This window comes from Oxyura jamaicensis, chromosome 13 (genome assembly GCF_011077185.1).
Source record: "Oxyura jamaicensis isolate SHBP4307 breed ruddy duck chromosome 13, BPBGC_Ojam_1.0, whole genome shotgun sequence".
Lineage (NCBI taxonomy): Eukaryota > Metazoa > Chordata > Aves > Anseriformes > Anatidae > Oxyura > Oxyura jamaicensis.
Genome location: NC_048905.1, coordinates 13,741,789 through 13,757,090, shown reverse-complemented (window position 1 = coordinate 13,757,090; position 15,302 = coordinate 13,741,789). Strand labels below are relative to the sequence as shown.

General features: G+C 51.9%; 1 protein-coding gene across 4 annotated transcripts in view; it reads right to left on the bottom strand.

Annotated features, from left to right (window-relative positions):
- The window catches only part of FLT4 (fms related receptor tyrosine kinase 4), a 56,609-nt gene that overhangs the window by 24,398 nt on the left and 16,909 nt on the right, over window positions 1-15,302 (bottom strand). For all 4 annotated transcript variants that reach the window (XM_035338549.1, XM_035338551.1, XM_035338552.1 and 1 more), the window contains 5 exons: window positions 12,790-12,886; window positions 6,271-6,545; window positions 1,968-2,080; window positions 944-1,106; window positions 508-647 (listed from right to left, as the gene is read on the bottom strand). In XM_035338549.1, the coding sequence (XP_035194440.1) occupies window positions 508-647; window positions 944-1,106; window positions 1,968-2,080; window positions 6,271-6,545; window positions 12,790-12,886 (788 nt within the window). The remainder of the gene's footprint in view (window positions 1-507; window positions 648-943; window positions 1,107-1,967; window positions 2,081-6,270; window positions 6,546-12,789; window positions 12,887-15,302) is intronic.

Below are 15,302 nucleotides of genomic sequence, written 5' to 3'. Positions count from 1 at the left end.
GAAAGATATCAAAGGAATAGGGTTGTGCAGGTGGGATCCTTACATCTGCATTTCTTGCTGTGCATTGTTTGCCTCTCCCCAGGAAGGCATCTCCACCACTGACTGAAGATGGAAAGGCAGTGAGCCCTGTGTGACTGACTGGGTAAGAGTTTAGCACAGGTTTTGCTCTGATCTGCAGCCCAGGAACTAGGTTGGAGCCATATAAGTATTTGAACACCATAATGCCCTTGGGGAACTCCCTTGTTTCACTGTTTACCAGAGCCAGACTCTGCCACAGAGGGAAAACACAGGGGGAAGGGATCCCCTTGCAGGTTTCTTGGTAAACCTGGGCTGTGAGGCTAGAATAGCTCCTTTCAAGCCAAGGATGCTTGGTTTGTATATACAGTGGTGGAAATAAAGCCAGTCTTTGCCCTGCCAACAATGCCAAGAAGAACGCTGAATGTGCGGGACGGCACAACTCAGAGGGAAGTGTTTCAGTGCATGGGGAGCTGCTCTGTTTGCCAGTACCTGTTTGCCAGGGTAAGTCCACTGGAAGCGGACACCAGAGTTGAACTCGGCCCACACTGTGCAGTTCAAGACCAGCTTCTCTCCCACGAGCAGCTCCATGGCTTTCTTGGGGTACAGCTGGATGTCGTACAGTTCACTCCCTGATGCAGAAGAGGCAAGGAAAAGACATTTCTGATTCAAATTCTTTGAAGTTGGGATCTGGCTCTCAGAAAAGCAGTGCAAAACCGAAAAGCAACCTGGGAATCTGCAGCTCGGACTGTGCAGCTACAGAAGGTTTGGGCATGAACTTGTGCTGCTGAGTGTATCTCAGCATGGCACACAGCAGAAGAGATATAAGCACACTGCAGAGTCTGTGGAGCTAGACGGGGCCATAACAACCCCATGAACTACACCAGATGACTGCAGACTGTCCCCTTGCACTTCCCCAGACCTTCACCTGCTATGTGGATGATGAAGAAGTTGGATTTGAAGACCTTCTTGTCGATGACAGTCTCGCACTGGACGAACAAGGAGTCCCTGATCAAGTGAGTGGGTACCTGCACACCTTTCTTGTTGTCCCAGAAAACGCTTCTCCTGTCGGGGTGGATGAGGGAATTTTGCTGGAAAAAACAACACATTAGCCAAGTGAAATGAGAGGGTAACGACATTCCCACCCCACCTCTTCCAAGATTCATGTTGGCTAACACCTCCCTTTGGTGGAGCGAAATTATGCAGCATCACGCTACGCTGGCCTCCTGCTCTCTCCTCCAGAGGGTTTGTCATCTAGGAACTGCAGCCTCCCCTAAACCCCAAGCGGATGTATCCTGCACTGCGAGCCTCCCCATCCGCAGAGCGGGCCAGAAACTTCCAGGAATGGAAACTGATAGTGATAGCTAAGGAAACTGGTGCTGATGTCCCAAACATCAGCCCAACTGGGATGAGGGCTGACCTTGGGTAGTGTCCTTCCCGGGCAAGGGAAAGGCCCCTGGCCCCTGGAGTGTCCCTGGAGGCCTTTGTACAATAGTAACACTCATCCTGGAAGGATGTATTTGCATTGTAAAAAAAAAAAAAAAAAGGTATAAGCAAGCTGATAATAGAATTGTTTTTAGTCAATAGCCCCAGAGCTGCAGCCTCCTCCCCATGGGGATGCTGACCACCTAGAGGGTTTGCAGATCACAGAGACCAGAGCAAAGAGGCAATGCTATGGGATTAAAACAAAGTCCTGTTTTGTTTCATAGAGCTCCAGGGAAGAGGAGCAAGGTTGGCAGGAAATCCACAGGATCTGCCCAAGGGAGCTGGACAACACCGCTTCAACCAGCAAATAAAATGAGGAAGCCACTGGCTTGTACTTTCCATGGAAAATGTATCCCATGCATTTTCCATTCCTGGCAGTGCCTGTCCTGCTTCCACTCAGGCAGTTACAAATGCACAACAAATGCAATGCATGTCAGTCCCCAGGCTCCCACTAACGGAACTCTCACCGAGATCAGAGTGACGTTAAGGTCTGGGATGGACACCAGGCACGGTACCCAAGTGTTCTCCTTCTTGCTGATGAGGAGTGTTTCCGGCTTGTTGATAAATGGCTGTTCGAAATCTAAAAGATAAAAGGAAAAGAAAACTAAAAAGAGGCAAGAGAAGAAGTGGGAAGAGGGAGGAACCAGAAGAACAGAAGGCTTTCTGGCTTTCTTTAACACAGCATGAGGAGTGGTGCCAGAGGGAGTGGTGCTGAGTGGGTCAGCCCCATCTGTGATGTGCAACAGCCAGCAGAGACACCCTGAACGCAAAGGGAGCAGCCTGGGTGGGTGCCTGGGCTGGCCGATTCCCCCACACCAAACACTGTTCTGGTGGAGCAGCACTTCTCTACCTTTTGGGCAGTGCTGGAAACAACCTCCCCTTTCCTGGCCCCTTCGAGGTCTCTGCCTGGGTCTGACCCTTTGCGAAAGTGGTGGTGCTCAGTGCCTGCCCAGCTGGTGCCTGCGCGTGGCCCCGCGCTGGGGCCAGGCGTGGGGCTGTGCCGCCCTGGTGCGGCGGCAGGCAGCGCGACCTTCCAGGGCGAGGAAGTGATCCGCAGCTAAATGGTATGCAGATGTCATCCTGCAGCCATCCCGGCCGGCAGATAAACAGATGAGCTGAGATTTCCAGGGCTGCCACCCCGCTGCCTCCTAACTTCTGCAAGCACAAATATTGACAGGAAGAGCAAAACCACCCGAATTAATCAGCAAAGTGACTTGGTGAGTCCAGGGGCGTCACACTGAACTCCTCCAACATGGAGCCAGCGCCGAGAAGGAATGTGTTTGCAGAGGAGTCTGTCCTGGCCCGCTCAGCACATTGCCTGTGTGGGGCTCCACTTGGGTTGACAGCAGTGTAGAGATCTCCCACGGCCCTGAGCCATCGTGCCAGGCACCAACCAGCCATAGAGCACCAAGAGCTGGCAAGCTAACAGGGCAGCACGGACCCTGTTTTGGGTTCTTCCTCACTGGAAAGGGCTGGTAAGACCAAGATGCAAAATACATTTCTATCCTAAGCCGCATCCAGACAGAGGGTTGGAAGGGTGAGGTTTGTCTTGCAGTACCTCCTGCTGAGGCGCTTGCTCACCTGTCTAGTAGCACTTTTCTTTAAAAATTATACTTCACTTTGAAGGGTTTTCTACTCTTTGGACCCTCCCAAATAGGGCACAGAAGCAGCAGTAGCCCCTGAGGTTGACTAAGCGGGATGAAGACAAAATTGGAAGAGAGAGTGAATTACAAGAGTGCTTGGTGTCCCCTGGCAGTGCCTCATTGATGGATGATTTCTTCTGAAATAGCAGCCACCGCCTGCCCACTTCGACAGGGACACATGCATCAAGGGATGCTCTGAACACAGACTGGTCCCTCGTGTCTCTGATGCCTGCTCTGGCCTGCATCTTTCTTCTGTAACAGTCATGTCTGTGGAAGCATCCACCCAGCATGTGGTCATGTCTGGCTTTGTTAAAGGAAACCATCCCCTGGGTCCACAAGGAAGTGGTGGGTCCCCACCTGGGAGACGGGGGGTTCCCCCAGGGAGCTGCTTCTGGTATGCTGGAATCAGACTAAATGACCCCAGCAGCCTTAAAGGCTCTTTATTCACCTGAACTGCAGCTAAACCATCGTTTTCAAGGGACTGCAGCTTGAAGAGGGCTGCTTGTCCAGCCTGAGACTCTTTTCCTGTGCTAGCCAACCCCTAAAGCTGCCCATCTAAAATGAGAAGCCAAAGATGAAAGCAGTGATCATCCCTGTTTGGGGATTCTGCTGCTCAAGCCACATTCGGTCTAACTCAATCCAACCCAGTGCTCCCACTGGTAAGTGCATAAAGGAATTTGTTTCAATTTTTGGTCTATAAAACTGCTGCATCAGTCATAGTCATGCTGCAAAAACCTGCTCTGGGTGACATGTGCTTTTCTACAGCTTAGGGGAAGCAAACCACACACAGGAAACGTATTGGTCAGCTCTTAGTGAAAATAGGGGTGCCCACAGAATCCTTATATTTGTTTCCTGGGGTTTTGTCCTAGTGCAGCATTGCTGTCTTCTGAAATCACAGATTTGTTTCAGAGTGTGAACATGTTCCTCATTCCTCTCCCAAGCCCTGGGCACGTGAGAGGGAGGAGGCACACAGCTGCCAGAGGTGAGAGGCTCCAAGGTCCCCTCCAAGCTCAGAGGGTAGCCAAGAGCTAACTGATTTACTGGGCAGGTCCTGCTGCCAACAAGCTCGTGATTCATGCACTACCTCCCCTTCACATCACATATTTTCTATAAGGCTGTCTTAATGGGTCGGATGGGAACAATTTAGTGTCATCTTCATTAATATATGCTAAGCCTTATGAGATGGGGGCTGTACGTATCCTATTGCACCCTGATGAGGCATTCCGTATGGTTACAGCACTATCTGTAGGTGTAATAAAATACACACCTAGCCAGACATGTGGGAAATGAGACATGAGTTCACTTGAAAACTGAGTTGCAGGTAAAATACAGAAGAGCCCATGTTTCCAGCCAAACACAGATACTTTGTTCCTGGCAATTTCACCAAGCTCTTAACATGAGAAATGAGGCTGGTGGATAAATCTGAAGTCTGATCGTGCTGTCTCCAAACATCCCCAACACTTACATCAGCTATTCCAAACTCTCCAGGGACAGTTTCACATTGCAGTCCGGTTCAGCAGGAACAGACAAGGCTTTATCTGGATGCTCTGCAATGGCTACGGTTACCATATGCCTGGGTTTTCCTGGACATGTCACTTCTCCTGCCTGGGAAGTCTGTCCAGGCGGACCCTGAAGTTTCCTGGATGTTTGATAGCCTTAACAGGGCACAGCCTGATCAGAATGAGTATGAACATGTGTTTTGTAGCCATGTGCAAAGCAACACGGGGAGGTGTTGGCTGAATCTGTTGCTCAAATGCTGTCCACAGGCACCCTGTGAGTCCCATGCACACTTACTGTTCTCTGGTGAACAGGAGAGCCATTACTGAGCTGCAGTTGAGGCTGGAGGTGAGAAAAGGTGGACAAGGGGACAAAGAAAGTGGCATTTGTTGGACTGCACATCCACACCTGACTTGAAACACTTGAAGATTTGAAATCCAAAATTTTGAAAAGGAAATCCACATTCATAGGGAAACCAGGGTCTTGCAAAAGCACACCCTGCATATAAACCTGTTAGGTTGTACTTATTTTTGACTACACATGTAAGCATCTCTCTGCCTCCATCCTGATGCAATGCTCCAGAATGTCTGAACACCCCTGTCCAACTCACAGATGTCTCCTCACAACATTCCCGGGATCCAAGGAAGCTCTGTCCTGTTCTAGGATGAGTAGCAGAGCCACCCGTAAGACAAAGCAAAGCCCAAACAGACTCTAATTCATTTCCAGCAGCTGCCCAGCTTTTTCTGATGTGCCCCTATGTTTTTCTATGCATAGTCGCAGAGGCAAATTTGGCTTTGCCCTGGGACTTCTGAAAAACACATCTTGTGTGTCATGACCTGCCTGGCTCGTGACAACTGCACCAACTAATAAACGGGGGTGGAAAGAGAAATAGCTCGGCCAACTGTTTCCAGGGGGCAGCGCTCATTTATCTTTCTGGAGCGTGCTGCACGTGGTGGGGGAGACAGCGAAGGGGGAGCCCCTGGGGCATAGGAAGCCAAGAATCAGCCCTGTGGCCCCTTGCTGAGCTGAGGTCTGGGCTCCAAGCTTGGCAGAGCACCCTCCTCCTCAAAAACACATCGCTTAACCCTGTCTGCATGGGCAGCTCCTGTGCAGGCAGCATGGAGAGGAGCGTGTGGGGCTGCCATGGGGGAGCAGCTCCAGAGCCATTCCAGCTTGGGGACAGGAGGAGGCTGCACACAGCAAGTTTGTGCTGCTCCTCTCAGTCTCAGCTTTATGAAGCATTATCATCCTTAGTCCGGTTCTGCCTCTAGCATCTCTGAGAGCCCCCAGCTGCCCAGAAGCTAACTCTTGTGCTTTTTTTAGCGGCAGAGAGTCTCTGAGGCCTGGCTTTCGCTCCTTAAATTCCTACATTCCAGCCTGGCTGGAGTGATGCCCCCAGGCCGGGACATAATTGAATCCCAGGCGCTGTTGCCATCCCCCAGAAGTGGACGGATATTGCTTTCTTCTCAGCGTGAGGAGCCAGCCCTTGGCCCCTTCCCCAAGCCTGCTGCAGCCCCACTCTGCCCTGGCAGGCTGGCGGGCACGTCGGGCTTTTTAAGCTTTCGGATTTTGTGCTGGTGCCTAGGCTGCACTTGCACTCCCCCAGCATACACCGCCAGACGGCTCTTACCTCTCACGAAGACGTAGGCGCTGACCGCTGTGGTGCCCTCGATTTTGGCATCGATGTACTTGTAATAGCAGCGGTAGTAACCCGTGTCGTTCGCCTGGGTCTCTGTCAGCACCAGGACTTTGCAGTACGGCTTCGTGCCGGTCCCCTCGCAGTCTTCTTCCCGGATTGCCCGGCCAGCACTGGGGGCTGCTGAGGCCATGAGCTCAGTCTCCTTCTCCTTCCCGGTGGGGTCCACCTTGCCCCCAGGCCACGACCACTCCAAAGGATGCTGTCCTCTGGACATGGGCCAAAAGGAGAGTTAGCTTTGGGGCAAGCAGAGTGAACGCGGTGGGGGTTTAATGGCCCCATGTTCCCCTCCCACACACATGCACGGCTCTGCTCATAACCCAGATAGCCCCTGCTCTTGGGCTGTGGCATGGAGGAACAGCCCTCCTCCATGGAGAAAAACAGGTGTGAGGAGGTGGCAAGCAGCTTCACTCAGCACCAGGCAAGCAGAGGCTGGTCCCCTTCCCCGGGTCACCTCCTGGGTATGCAAGGTATCAGCCTGCTCAAAAGCAAGTCTCCTGCTCCCACGACTTTGTCCTACTGATACTGAAAATGGTATAGGGAGCCATACAGGGCCCTGAGGGAAAGGATCCATTTATTCTCTATTCTCTCTCATTATTAAAAGGGTCCAAAGCTATTAAGAAAACACACGGATGTGATGAGTTCCCTTGGCTCAGTGCAGCTGCTGGCTGGGACTCGCGGGGTGATGAATGGAGTGGGAAGCAGAATGAGGGAAGGAGAGCAGAGTGGAAAGAAAACGAGGAAGAGAAAAGCAGGGGGGAGTCAGGGATAAAGGAGAGCGAGGAGGAAACAAAGGGAGGCTCAGCTGATTGCCTTCTGTTCAGCTGCTGGCTGCCTTTCCTCCCCTGCTGCCATGGGAGGGGGTTCCCTGCCCTGCCCAGCTCTCTGCAGCCCCCCGACCCCATCCCGCTCCCAGCTGGCTGGAGCTGCTGCCCCTTCCCTCCTCCGCAGACTCAAGGACAGGTGCCCAGCTGCAGGGCACGACCGCACAGCTTGTTCCCCAGCCTCGCGCCCAGAGGGGCCCAAAGACAAACAGCAAAGTCCAGGAATTGCAAGAAACCTCCAGACAGAGCGTGCTTGTGTGTATTTATATACAGCCAAGGATCTCCAGTGCAGGAGGTTTGTATATGCACATGTATGCACGGGCGCCCTACTACAGCTTGCTACAACTGCACTTGTTTACTACAAACAAAACAAGCTTTTATTCCGTGCTGGAAGTTTCCTCCTGTGAAATCAGAGCCCCTTTCAGAAGATGGCCCAGTCCACGCTTGACAGTTTGCCAGTGTAGCTGAGAGTCACTTAAGAATGCGCAGAAAAGAAATGGAAAACAAGAAGACATCGCAAGAGACAGCTGTGGGGGCAAAAAATGGCTTTTTGTCGCACTGTTTGCTCTGTTAGGGGAAACTGGGTTCATCTTTTATGCAAGTTGGGAATGGGCATGTTGGCACAGGCAGCTCCTCTGCCAGGGGACTGCCAGGGCAGGTCTGGGACAGATGCTTTTAAGCACAGCCAGACCGTGACTGTCATCAATAGCTGGATCCAGACTGCAAGGGACAGCGAGGAGGAAGCGAGATAAGGTGCCATTGGAGGGCACAATGGCTCAGACGCAGTCAGCACAGGATTTCTGTCCAAGCATGGGGGAAAGACGTGCCCCTTTGTGTTTGTCTTCAGCAGCTGATTTGTCTTCCTGCAGATTTTGCTCTTTTAGCTCCCGCTGCCTGGCTCACCGCAGATGAGTTCAGAGGTAGCGTGCTGCAAAGTCCCTGTGCCACCAGCTACAGGGGCTCTGGAGGCCCAACATGCTCCTGGGGACAGCCCCTCTAACACAGCTCAAACTTCTGCAGTCATTAAAAATGCCATCAGTGCTTGAGACAGGATGAGAGCTACAGCCCTGGCAGTTTGTCCCCACGAACCACAGCAGGCTTTTCCAATGGATCAGTCTCACAAACACTTCAATAAAAACAGAATTGTTGAATTTTGAGTTTTTCCCCTCCTGTGCATGCACATGGAAAATAATAGTAAATCACATTTCCAAACCAGTAACACCCAGCAGCCTCTGTGCGTGCCCGTTGCCCCTGTGCCCATGTCCCCACTGCATCGGGCACAGAGCACATCCTGGTCCCGCTCTCACAGCAGAGCTGAGAGCACCAGGTCCCAGTGGTGCAAAGGATCCCTGAAGACCTTTGCGTTTGCTCAAGCATTTTTGGCACTCCGCGTGGAGCAGGGTAATTGTACAAGTCTCCAACGTTTCCGCTTTCTGTTTGTTTACCCACTGGGATTTTCACGCGCTATCAGATCCACTTGTTTTATTAACCATCGAGGCTAGCAGTAGCTGAGTGACACGTAGTTATATAAACAATAAACACGGATGGGCCAGTACAAACAGACCTGACATCCAGCCTGCGGGCGGCTCTGAACCGAGGCATTCCTTGCGTCATGTGCTGCTCAACCAGATCCAGTGGGGACACATAGATGTTAGAGTCCAAGTTAGTGTCACTGGTGTGTTAAGAGGACTGGAAGAAGGCAGCGATGAGGGCAGGCCAGGCTCACCTGGATTTTTCTCTGAATCTACCTTCTGCATTTGGGAAGAGGTCCAGGCAACAGTTTTGGACTGTTCCCTCCCTCCTATTTGTCACCTTTGAAGATTTTTTTTCCCCAAGTTGTTTTCTTTCAGCTCAGTGATAACATGTCTCTGGGCGACGGAGCCTGCTGATGCCAGCTGGAAGCAGTTGCACCGTAGGCTTCTCTACAGCTGTTTTCCTAAATCTTTTCGGGACAGATGCTCTTCAAAGGAGACATTGCAATTGGCACCACTTTTCTTCAATCCTCTTTGAAGCTCCCGAGTGTGGTATGATGGGCAAAGCTGGCTGTGGCTTAGCTGGGATAAGACAGATCCCCTCCTCAGCACCACAGAGGATGCTCACAGCAGCCACACGTATGTAGGAGAGAGCAGCAGGTGGTGTGTGTCCCTGCACACCGCTCCAGAGCAGCCATGGTGAAGCATTGTCTTGTCCTCAGGCTCCTACAGCCTCGCCGCCTCGCCGCAGTGCTCATTTCCTCTGCAGGAGCCAAGAGGGCTCTAGGGTCAAATACTTCCTCTCTGCTCAAGTAGGGTTTGTGCATCCACAAGCATCTGCGAGTCGTCTCTGTTAACAAGTCATTGGGCAGCAAAGGACACCCTTGCCCTTCCCTAAATACCATGGCTGTGTGATGCTCTCTCCACCCAAGTGCCCAGCACCTGCGGGATAGGATGGGATGGCTGGGGCTGGGCTGGCACAGCCGGGACCGAGACAATCCCTCCAGAGGTTTCTGCTTTTGTGCAGCCAGCTCCTGCGGGCTGCTCCAATATTCATGAGGCAGAACGGCACAGGCTCTCTGCTTCTCCCCAGCGCAGGCTGCCGAGGGCTTGAATGCAGAGATTCACAATATGCTTTCCTTCCGTCTCAGGATGGGAGCTAATAAAAGACACACTGTCCATCGACTCCTTCACCCTGCTGTGCCACATGCCTAGATCAAGACATCACTGTGGCTCTCAGCCAGCCCTGGCATGAGCTGTATTTCAGGGAATGTTCCTACACAGGTCCCCTGCTCTGTCCAGACTTCTCAAGAGTGCATTGGACTGGGTGATGGGGAAATGTGCCTGCATGCAGGGACATTTGAAAAAGCAGAGCCTCAGCATCCAGCGACTGTGGGTATGCTGCATCTTTGGGCCTCTGTTAAACATGCTGAGCTCCAGAAGGACTGCTTATCCCATGGCCTGGCATGGACTCCAGTCACTGATGGGGTGAGGCGGGCTGTGGGTCAGGAGAGGGGCTGCAGAGCTGCGGGTGTGTGAGATCCAGGCTGAGCTGCAGGGGAGCCTGAGAGTGCAGCTGGCTGTGGGACTCTCACGCTCGGTGGGTGAAGCTTGAGAGGTCTCAGGGGAGTCTCACACGGTGGGGGTTTGAGCTCAGCTTTCTGCTGCAGAACTGCTTCGAGCGGGCTCATGCTCCTGGCTCCAGGGCAGCTCAAAGAGCAGCCAGAGGACATTGTTCTCAAGGGAAGAGCAGGGTCAAACTGAAGCCACCTCCAACGTGATGCTCAGTAAAGAATCCCTGGATCCTGGATCTGATTTTGTATTTGTTTTTGCCCTACCCTGCCCCATCACCCTCTCCTTTGCCTGTTTTCTTGGTGGTCTGCGTGTTTTTCCCTTTAGCTCCCATTAACACAAGCCAGGTTTTCCCCGGGTGGGCCATGGTCCAGGGAAGAGGTTGGAGTAGCAGCTGGGTGTAATTAGAGATCCAGGGACCAGGAAAGATTTACTTTCATTCAAATGAAGTAACTGTGTCCCACAGGCAAAATCCTCTCCTCAAGACATTAGACAAATTCAGGCTTGACGGCTCACAGGGAGATGGGGAACCTCTGAGCTGTGCAGGAGGTGCTGAGACTTGTCACCTGTGGATGGTGTAAAGGACACTGTACAACCCCAGAGGAGCACATCTGGAGTAGCAGAGGCAGGGGACTGCCAGGGAGCACATGGACAGAGGGTGTGTGGGTTTTAGTGCTGTTTGCAGATGGCCCCGCTGCTCTTCAGTTGTCCAGTTCAGTCACACATAGCATCTGTGAGCCAAGGGCAGGAATGTTCCTTGTTTAACTCAGCTGTGTCCATGCCAGCACACTCTGTGGATGCTGCCTATTGAGCCTGAAAGAGAAACCTTGGCACTTCAGCAGGAAATGGGGAGCTTGCTGCCACTTGGACAACCTCTGCAGTTTGTATGATGTTCCCTGAAAGGGCAGGCCATGCAGAGTCAGTGCTGGAAACAGGATTTTTTTTTTTTTTTCCCACCTCATGTGATTTTCCTTCACACTAATTGATACCTAACAAGTGCACAAGGAAAGGGCAATCTTGTCCTTCCCAGTCCAGGAGGGTGACCTGAAAAGAAAGGCTTTCCGATTCATGTTGCTAAATAGTTCATGTATGTTCATACCTGACTGCTGAAGACACTTTCTTTAACATCACCTTGAACTTCAGTATGTCTTTTAGCCTTGGGTCAACCTGCAATCAACAGGGCTGTCCCTGTTATGGATGTCAACAGGTCATCCCTTGGCTTTCCTGCCTGAGGCTGCATGAACAACACAGGTGTGTTTTGTTGTGCACGATACACACGGTGAATGCACAGTGGGTGATGGTGGCCAGAAGTGTCTAGGGTGATCTGTGCTGGCTGGATCTGCTGTACACAGGATCTCCCTAGGTCCAGTACCACACGTGAAGTACAACTTGAGAGGACTGCCAGTATCTCTCTGGGGCTATAGGTGCATGGGGGAAGCAGAGGTGGCCTTGTCTGCTTGGGCAGCTACCAGGCAGCATGCACAGGTACCCCGCTCTGTGGGAATCAGAGGGGTCACCTTCCTCAGGTCACCATATGAACAAGCCCACGAATGCTTAACTTCCCAGTCCAGGTGGAATCAGTTTGGTATGGACATAACAGTCTTTTCCCTGTCCCTATTCCCTGGCTACGAATGGATTCACAAAGCAAGAGTAATACCATCTGTTCCAGGAAAAGTTAAACATGTTTGTGACAAGACATGAACACAATACAAGCCAAGTGTTTGTAGTAATTGCTCTGTGGTTATATATAACGCTGAGAAATACCCATTTGAGGCCCTCCTGAATTTACACCCCCATGGAGCCCTAGCACTCAGATCCTAGGCAGAGATCTACTTTCAGCTGCTGGAGGGAAACTCCAGCTTTGTCAGAAGAACTGACACCCCCCCTCCCCCCCACCTTTTTTTGGGGGGGGGTTCTTTTCAAGATAGGTAGTGGTGAGAACACATACAGCCAAATGCTCAGCATGGGACAAAGCAATTTAGACACAACACCTCGGACCCACAGTCTCCAAAGTGACAAGGGATTCTCCTGGTCCTTTCAAAGAGATATTCACCTGGCCAGGCTGGGGCTTCTCTTCACCCCTGAGTGTACAAGGCAAAGCATTAAATCCCAGAAAAGTTGGCAGCCTCTCACAGCAACCACTAAGTGTAGCCTTGCCTTCTCCCAAGGATGTTTCTCCATGTCCCCCAAATGACCTGCCAGATTTAGAAACCAGAACGCCAGCCCTAGCAGCCCCTGATGAGGTGAGAGCAAGCAATGTCACAAAAAAGACTAGAAGAGTTAGGAAGCCAGTTTCCCTAAAAAACTTCCAAGAAAGCTGTCAGATCACACAAGTATTTCTCTATCTTCCTTCTGCCTGCAAGACTACAGCAGAGGTTATCACCATCTCCTTTGAGACACCTTCAGCTTCTTTTTCAATTAATTAAATAGATGAATTCACACTGGGTTAATGTGGCAGATTTCTAGCCAGCCATGCTAATTTTCAGGTATGCTGCAGCTAAAATCTCTCTGATGGGCTTGCCTGGTCCTCCAACACCTACCAGGTACAAGCAGTCTAGACAGAGCCGTGTATGTTTGCAGCTTACCTGCAGGTTATGGTCAGCGTGTCCTTGGCGTTGATGACGTGTTCCTCCTCGGTGATGCTAAGAGTGGGGGGGGTCATAGAATAGCTGCTCGCCAGATCTGTGGAGAGAAAGGAGATGATGCAAACATCTGCTAGTCTTGACCCACCACTGTGGGCAGCAGCTAGCTGGGCATCACAAGCCCAGACAGGAGCAAAGCCTCTTGATGGAAACATCTTTTATGAGACTGCTCCTACAAGATAATTTAATGCTAGCTCACCGGGACATAAGTGATTCATTTGCAGCCCTCCTGGCTCTAGCAAGCAGCTCTTCAACAACATCTTGCGAGCCAGGGCCTGACAGCTCGTGTGTCCAGATGGACAGACTAGCACAGATGAGGGCCAGAAAAAGAATGGATGATCAAAAATCAGGGAGTCCAGTGTTGGTTGCTTCTTACCAGGTGACTTAGGCTGAGCTCACTTGGACTACTGTTCTGAAATGATTGTGTCTGTTAACCAGAGATAGCCTTGCAGGCAATTTTTCTATACATATGTAGTTTGCTGTAATCAGGAGGGACAAAAAATTCACCTGCACAGATACCACAAATACAAAACTTTTGTATTTGTACAGAGAGGCTCTCAGGAAACAGCAGACCCTTCTCCTGCCAGGCCATGTAGTCACCTGAAGGGGACTGCACCTTTGGGGATTACAGCAGTGCCTGTTCCTTTGTACCACAGGAGACAGGAATTTCAGGAGTGAAATTATCCAGGCTTACAGAATGTGCAGATAAACACATTATCACACACTTCTTCTCTCAGCTTTTGTCTGGGAGAGTCCCACTTCTAGTGTGCTTGCATCTCCGGCATGCAAGACATGCACCCTATGTGAGCTCCTCATGGACAAAACATCTTGAAGTACCGGTTACTCTCAGGGACGTACCCGTTGTTTTTCATTAGCATGGTGCTTCTGACCGTCTTTACTTCATGATCTTTATCTTAAAACTCCAGCTTCTGGAGACACAAGATAATTTAAAAGAAAAGCCTCAGTGACTGCAAAAGCAAGCAAGCAAACTAACCAGAAATGGGGGGGGGGGGGGAGTTGTGAAATGTGAAAATGTGACTCAGGTGGATGCTAAATGCTAATGAAGAAAAGATTGCAAAAATATGTTGCCAGCTTGATTTTCTATGGAAGTGTGAGGTTTTTGCAACCATGGTCTGCTCATGTCTGTCTCCTTCCTTCATACCCTTTAAACCCATTTATCAATTACAGAGAAACCTGGCAGAGATCTCAGGCACACGATGTTTCCAGGGGTTTCACAACCAGCAGGAACACCGTATGACACCTTGAAACCATGGCCTGAGGATGCAGGCCTCAAAAAGGCAGAGCCATGCCTGTGGGGAAGGCTCCAAACCTGTCCCCAGCTCCTAGAGACACCAAATGGCCGCCAGGCCCTCCGGCACCAGGCCTTCGAGGGGTGACGTGAGGAGCCAGGCCTGCGGGGAAGCCAGGGCTGCCGGGAGAGGCCGCTGAGGGGGATGCGGAGGGACGTGCCGAGCGGCACTGCCGGCATGGCCAGGCTGGGGCCGCCGGCCTTGTTCTCCCCAATTGTTCTCCATTTCCTTCCCGCCCTCACGCGGCTCCGCAGCGGCCATCCCCACGGCTGCCCCCATGGCAACAGAGGGGAGCAGGCCATGTTCCCTCCCTCCCGCCATCTCCTGCCAGGCACAGGGGCATCCCTTGCGTGCACGTGAGGTGGCGTCAGCCCAGCGGCTGCCCTGGCCCTCCTCTGCCTGTATGGAGTCACCATGGCATGTCCTACAGACACCATCTGTAGCAGCAATGAGTCAGCCACGACAGCAGCCATTGCTTGGTGTTCAACCAGCGAGTCGGTGCTGGCAGCCCCTGTGGAGGACACCCTGCCTCATGCCTCCACCTCTCCTTCCCCGAGGGAGGGTTTGGGATGTCACACACAAAAATGCGCCCCGTGGCTGTGAAAATAAACAAGCACATTTTTGGTAAAATCCCTTCAAAATGTAACGAGGTTTATTAAAAAAGGCGGGGAGAAATCTGACCGCTAAGCTGCATTTCCTATTAATGCTGGACATGCTTATCCCCGTGCAAACACAGCTCTCCAGATGGCCTGTGAGTCCATCGCCCCAGCGAGCAGGCGAAAGACCCGAGCTCACCATGGGCCTGGCCAGGGCCAGCAAGCTCACTCATCTGTCTGGTTCCCCTGGGCAACAAGCAGCAAGCTGATCCCTAAACCCTGGCACCACTTGAACCACTAAACCCATGGCCAGGGGTGGTAGGAACCTCTTGGCTGATGCTGTGCAAGCGGCTGCACTGCTGCTGGGCCCGGGGGTGGCAGGATGGCTGCGGAAACAACCCCCTGCCTCCCTTCACGTGCCGCTCGGTGACCTGCTGCAAACAGCGTTGGGGGGTGGAGGGGAAGAAAGAAAAACTACGATCTGTGCAGGTTGAGGCTGTGGGATTCCTGCAGATGCATCCTGTCTGTAGCTCTCCGCAAGTACAACAGG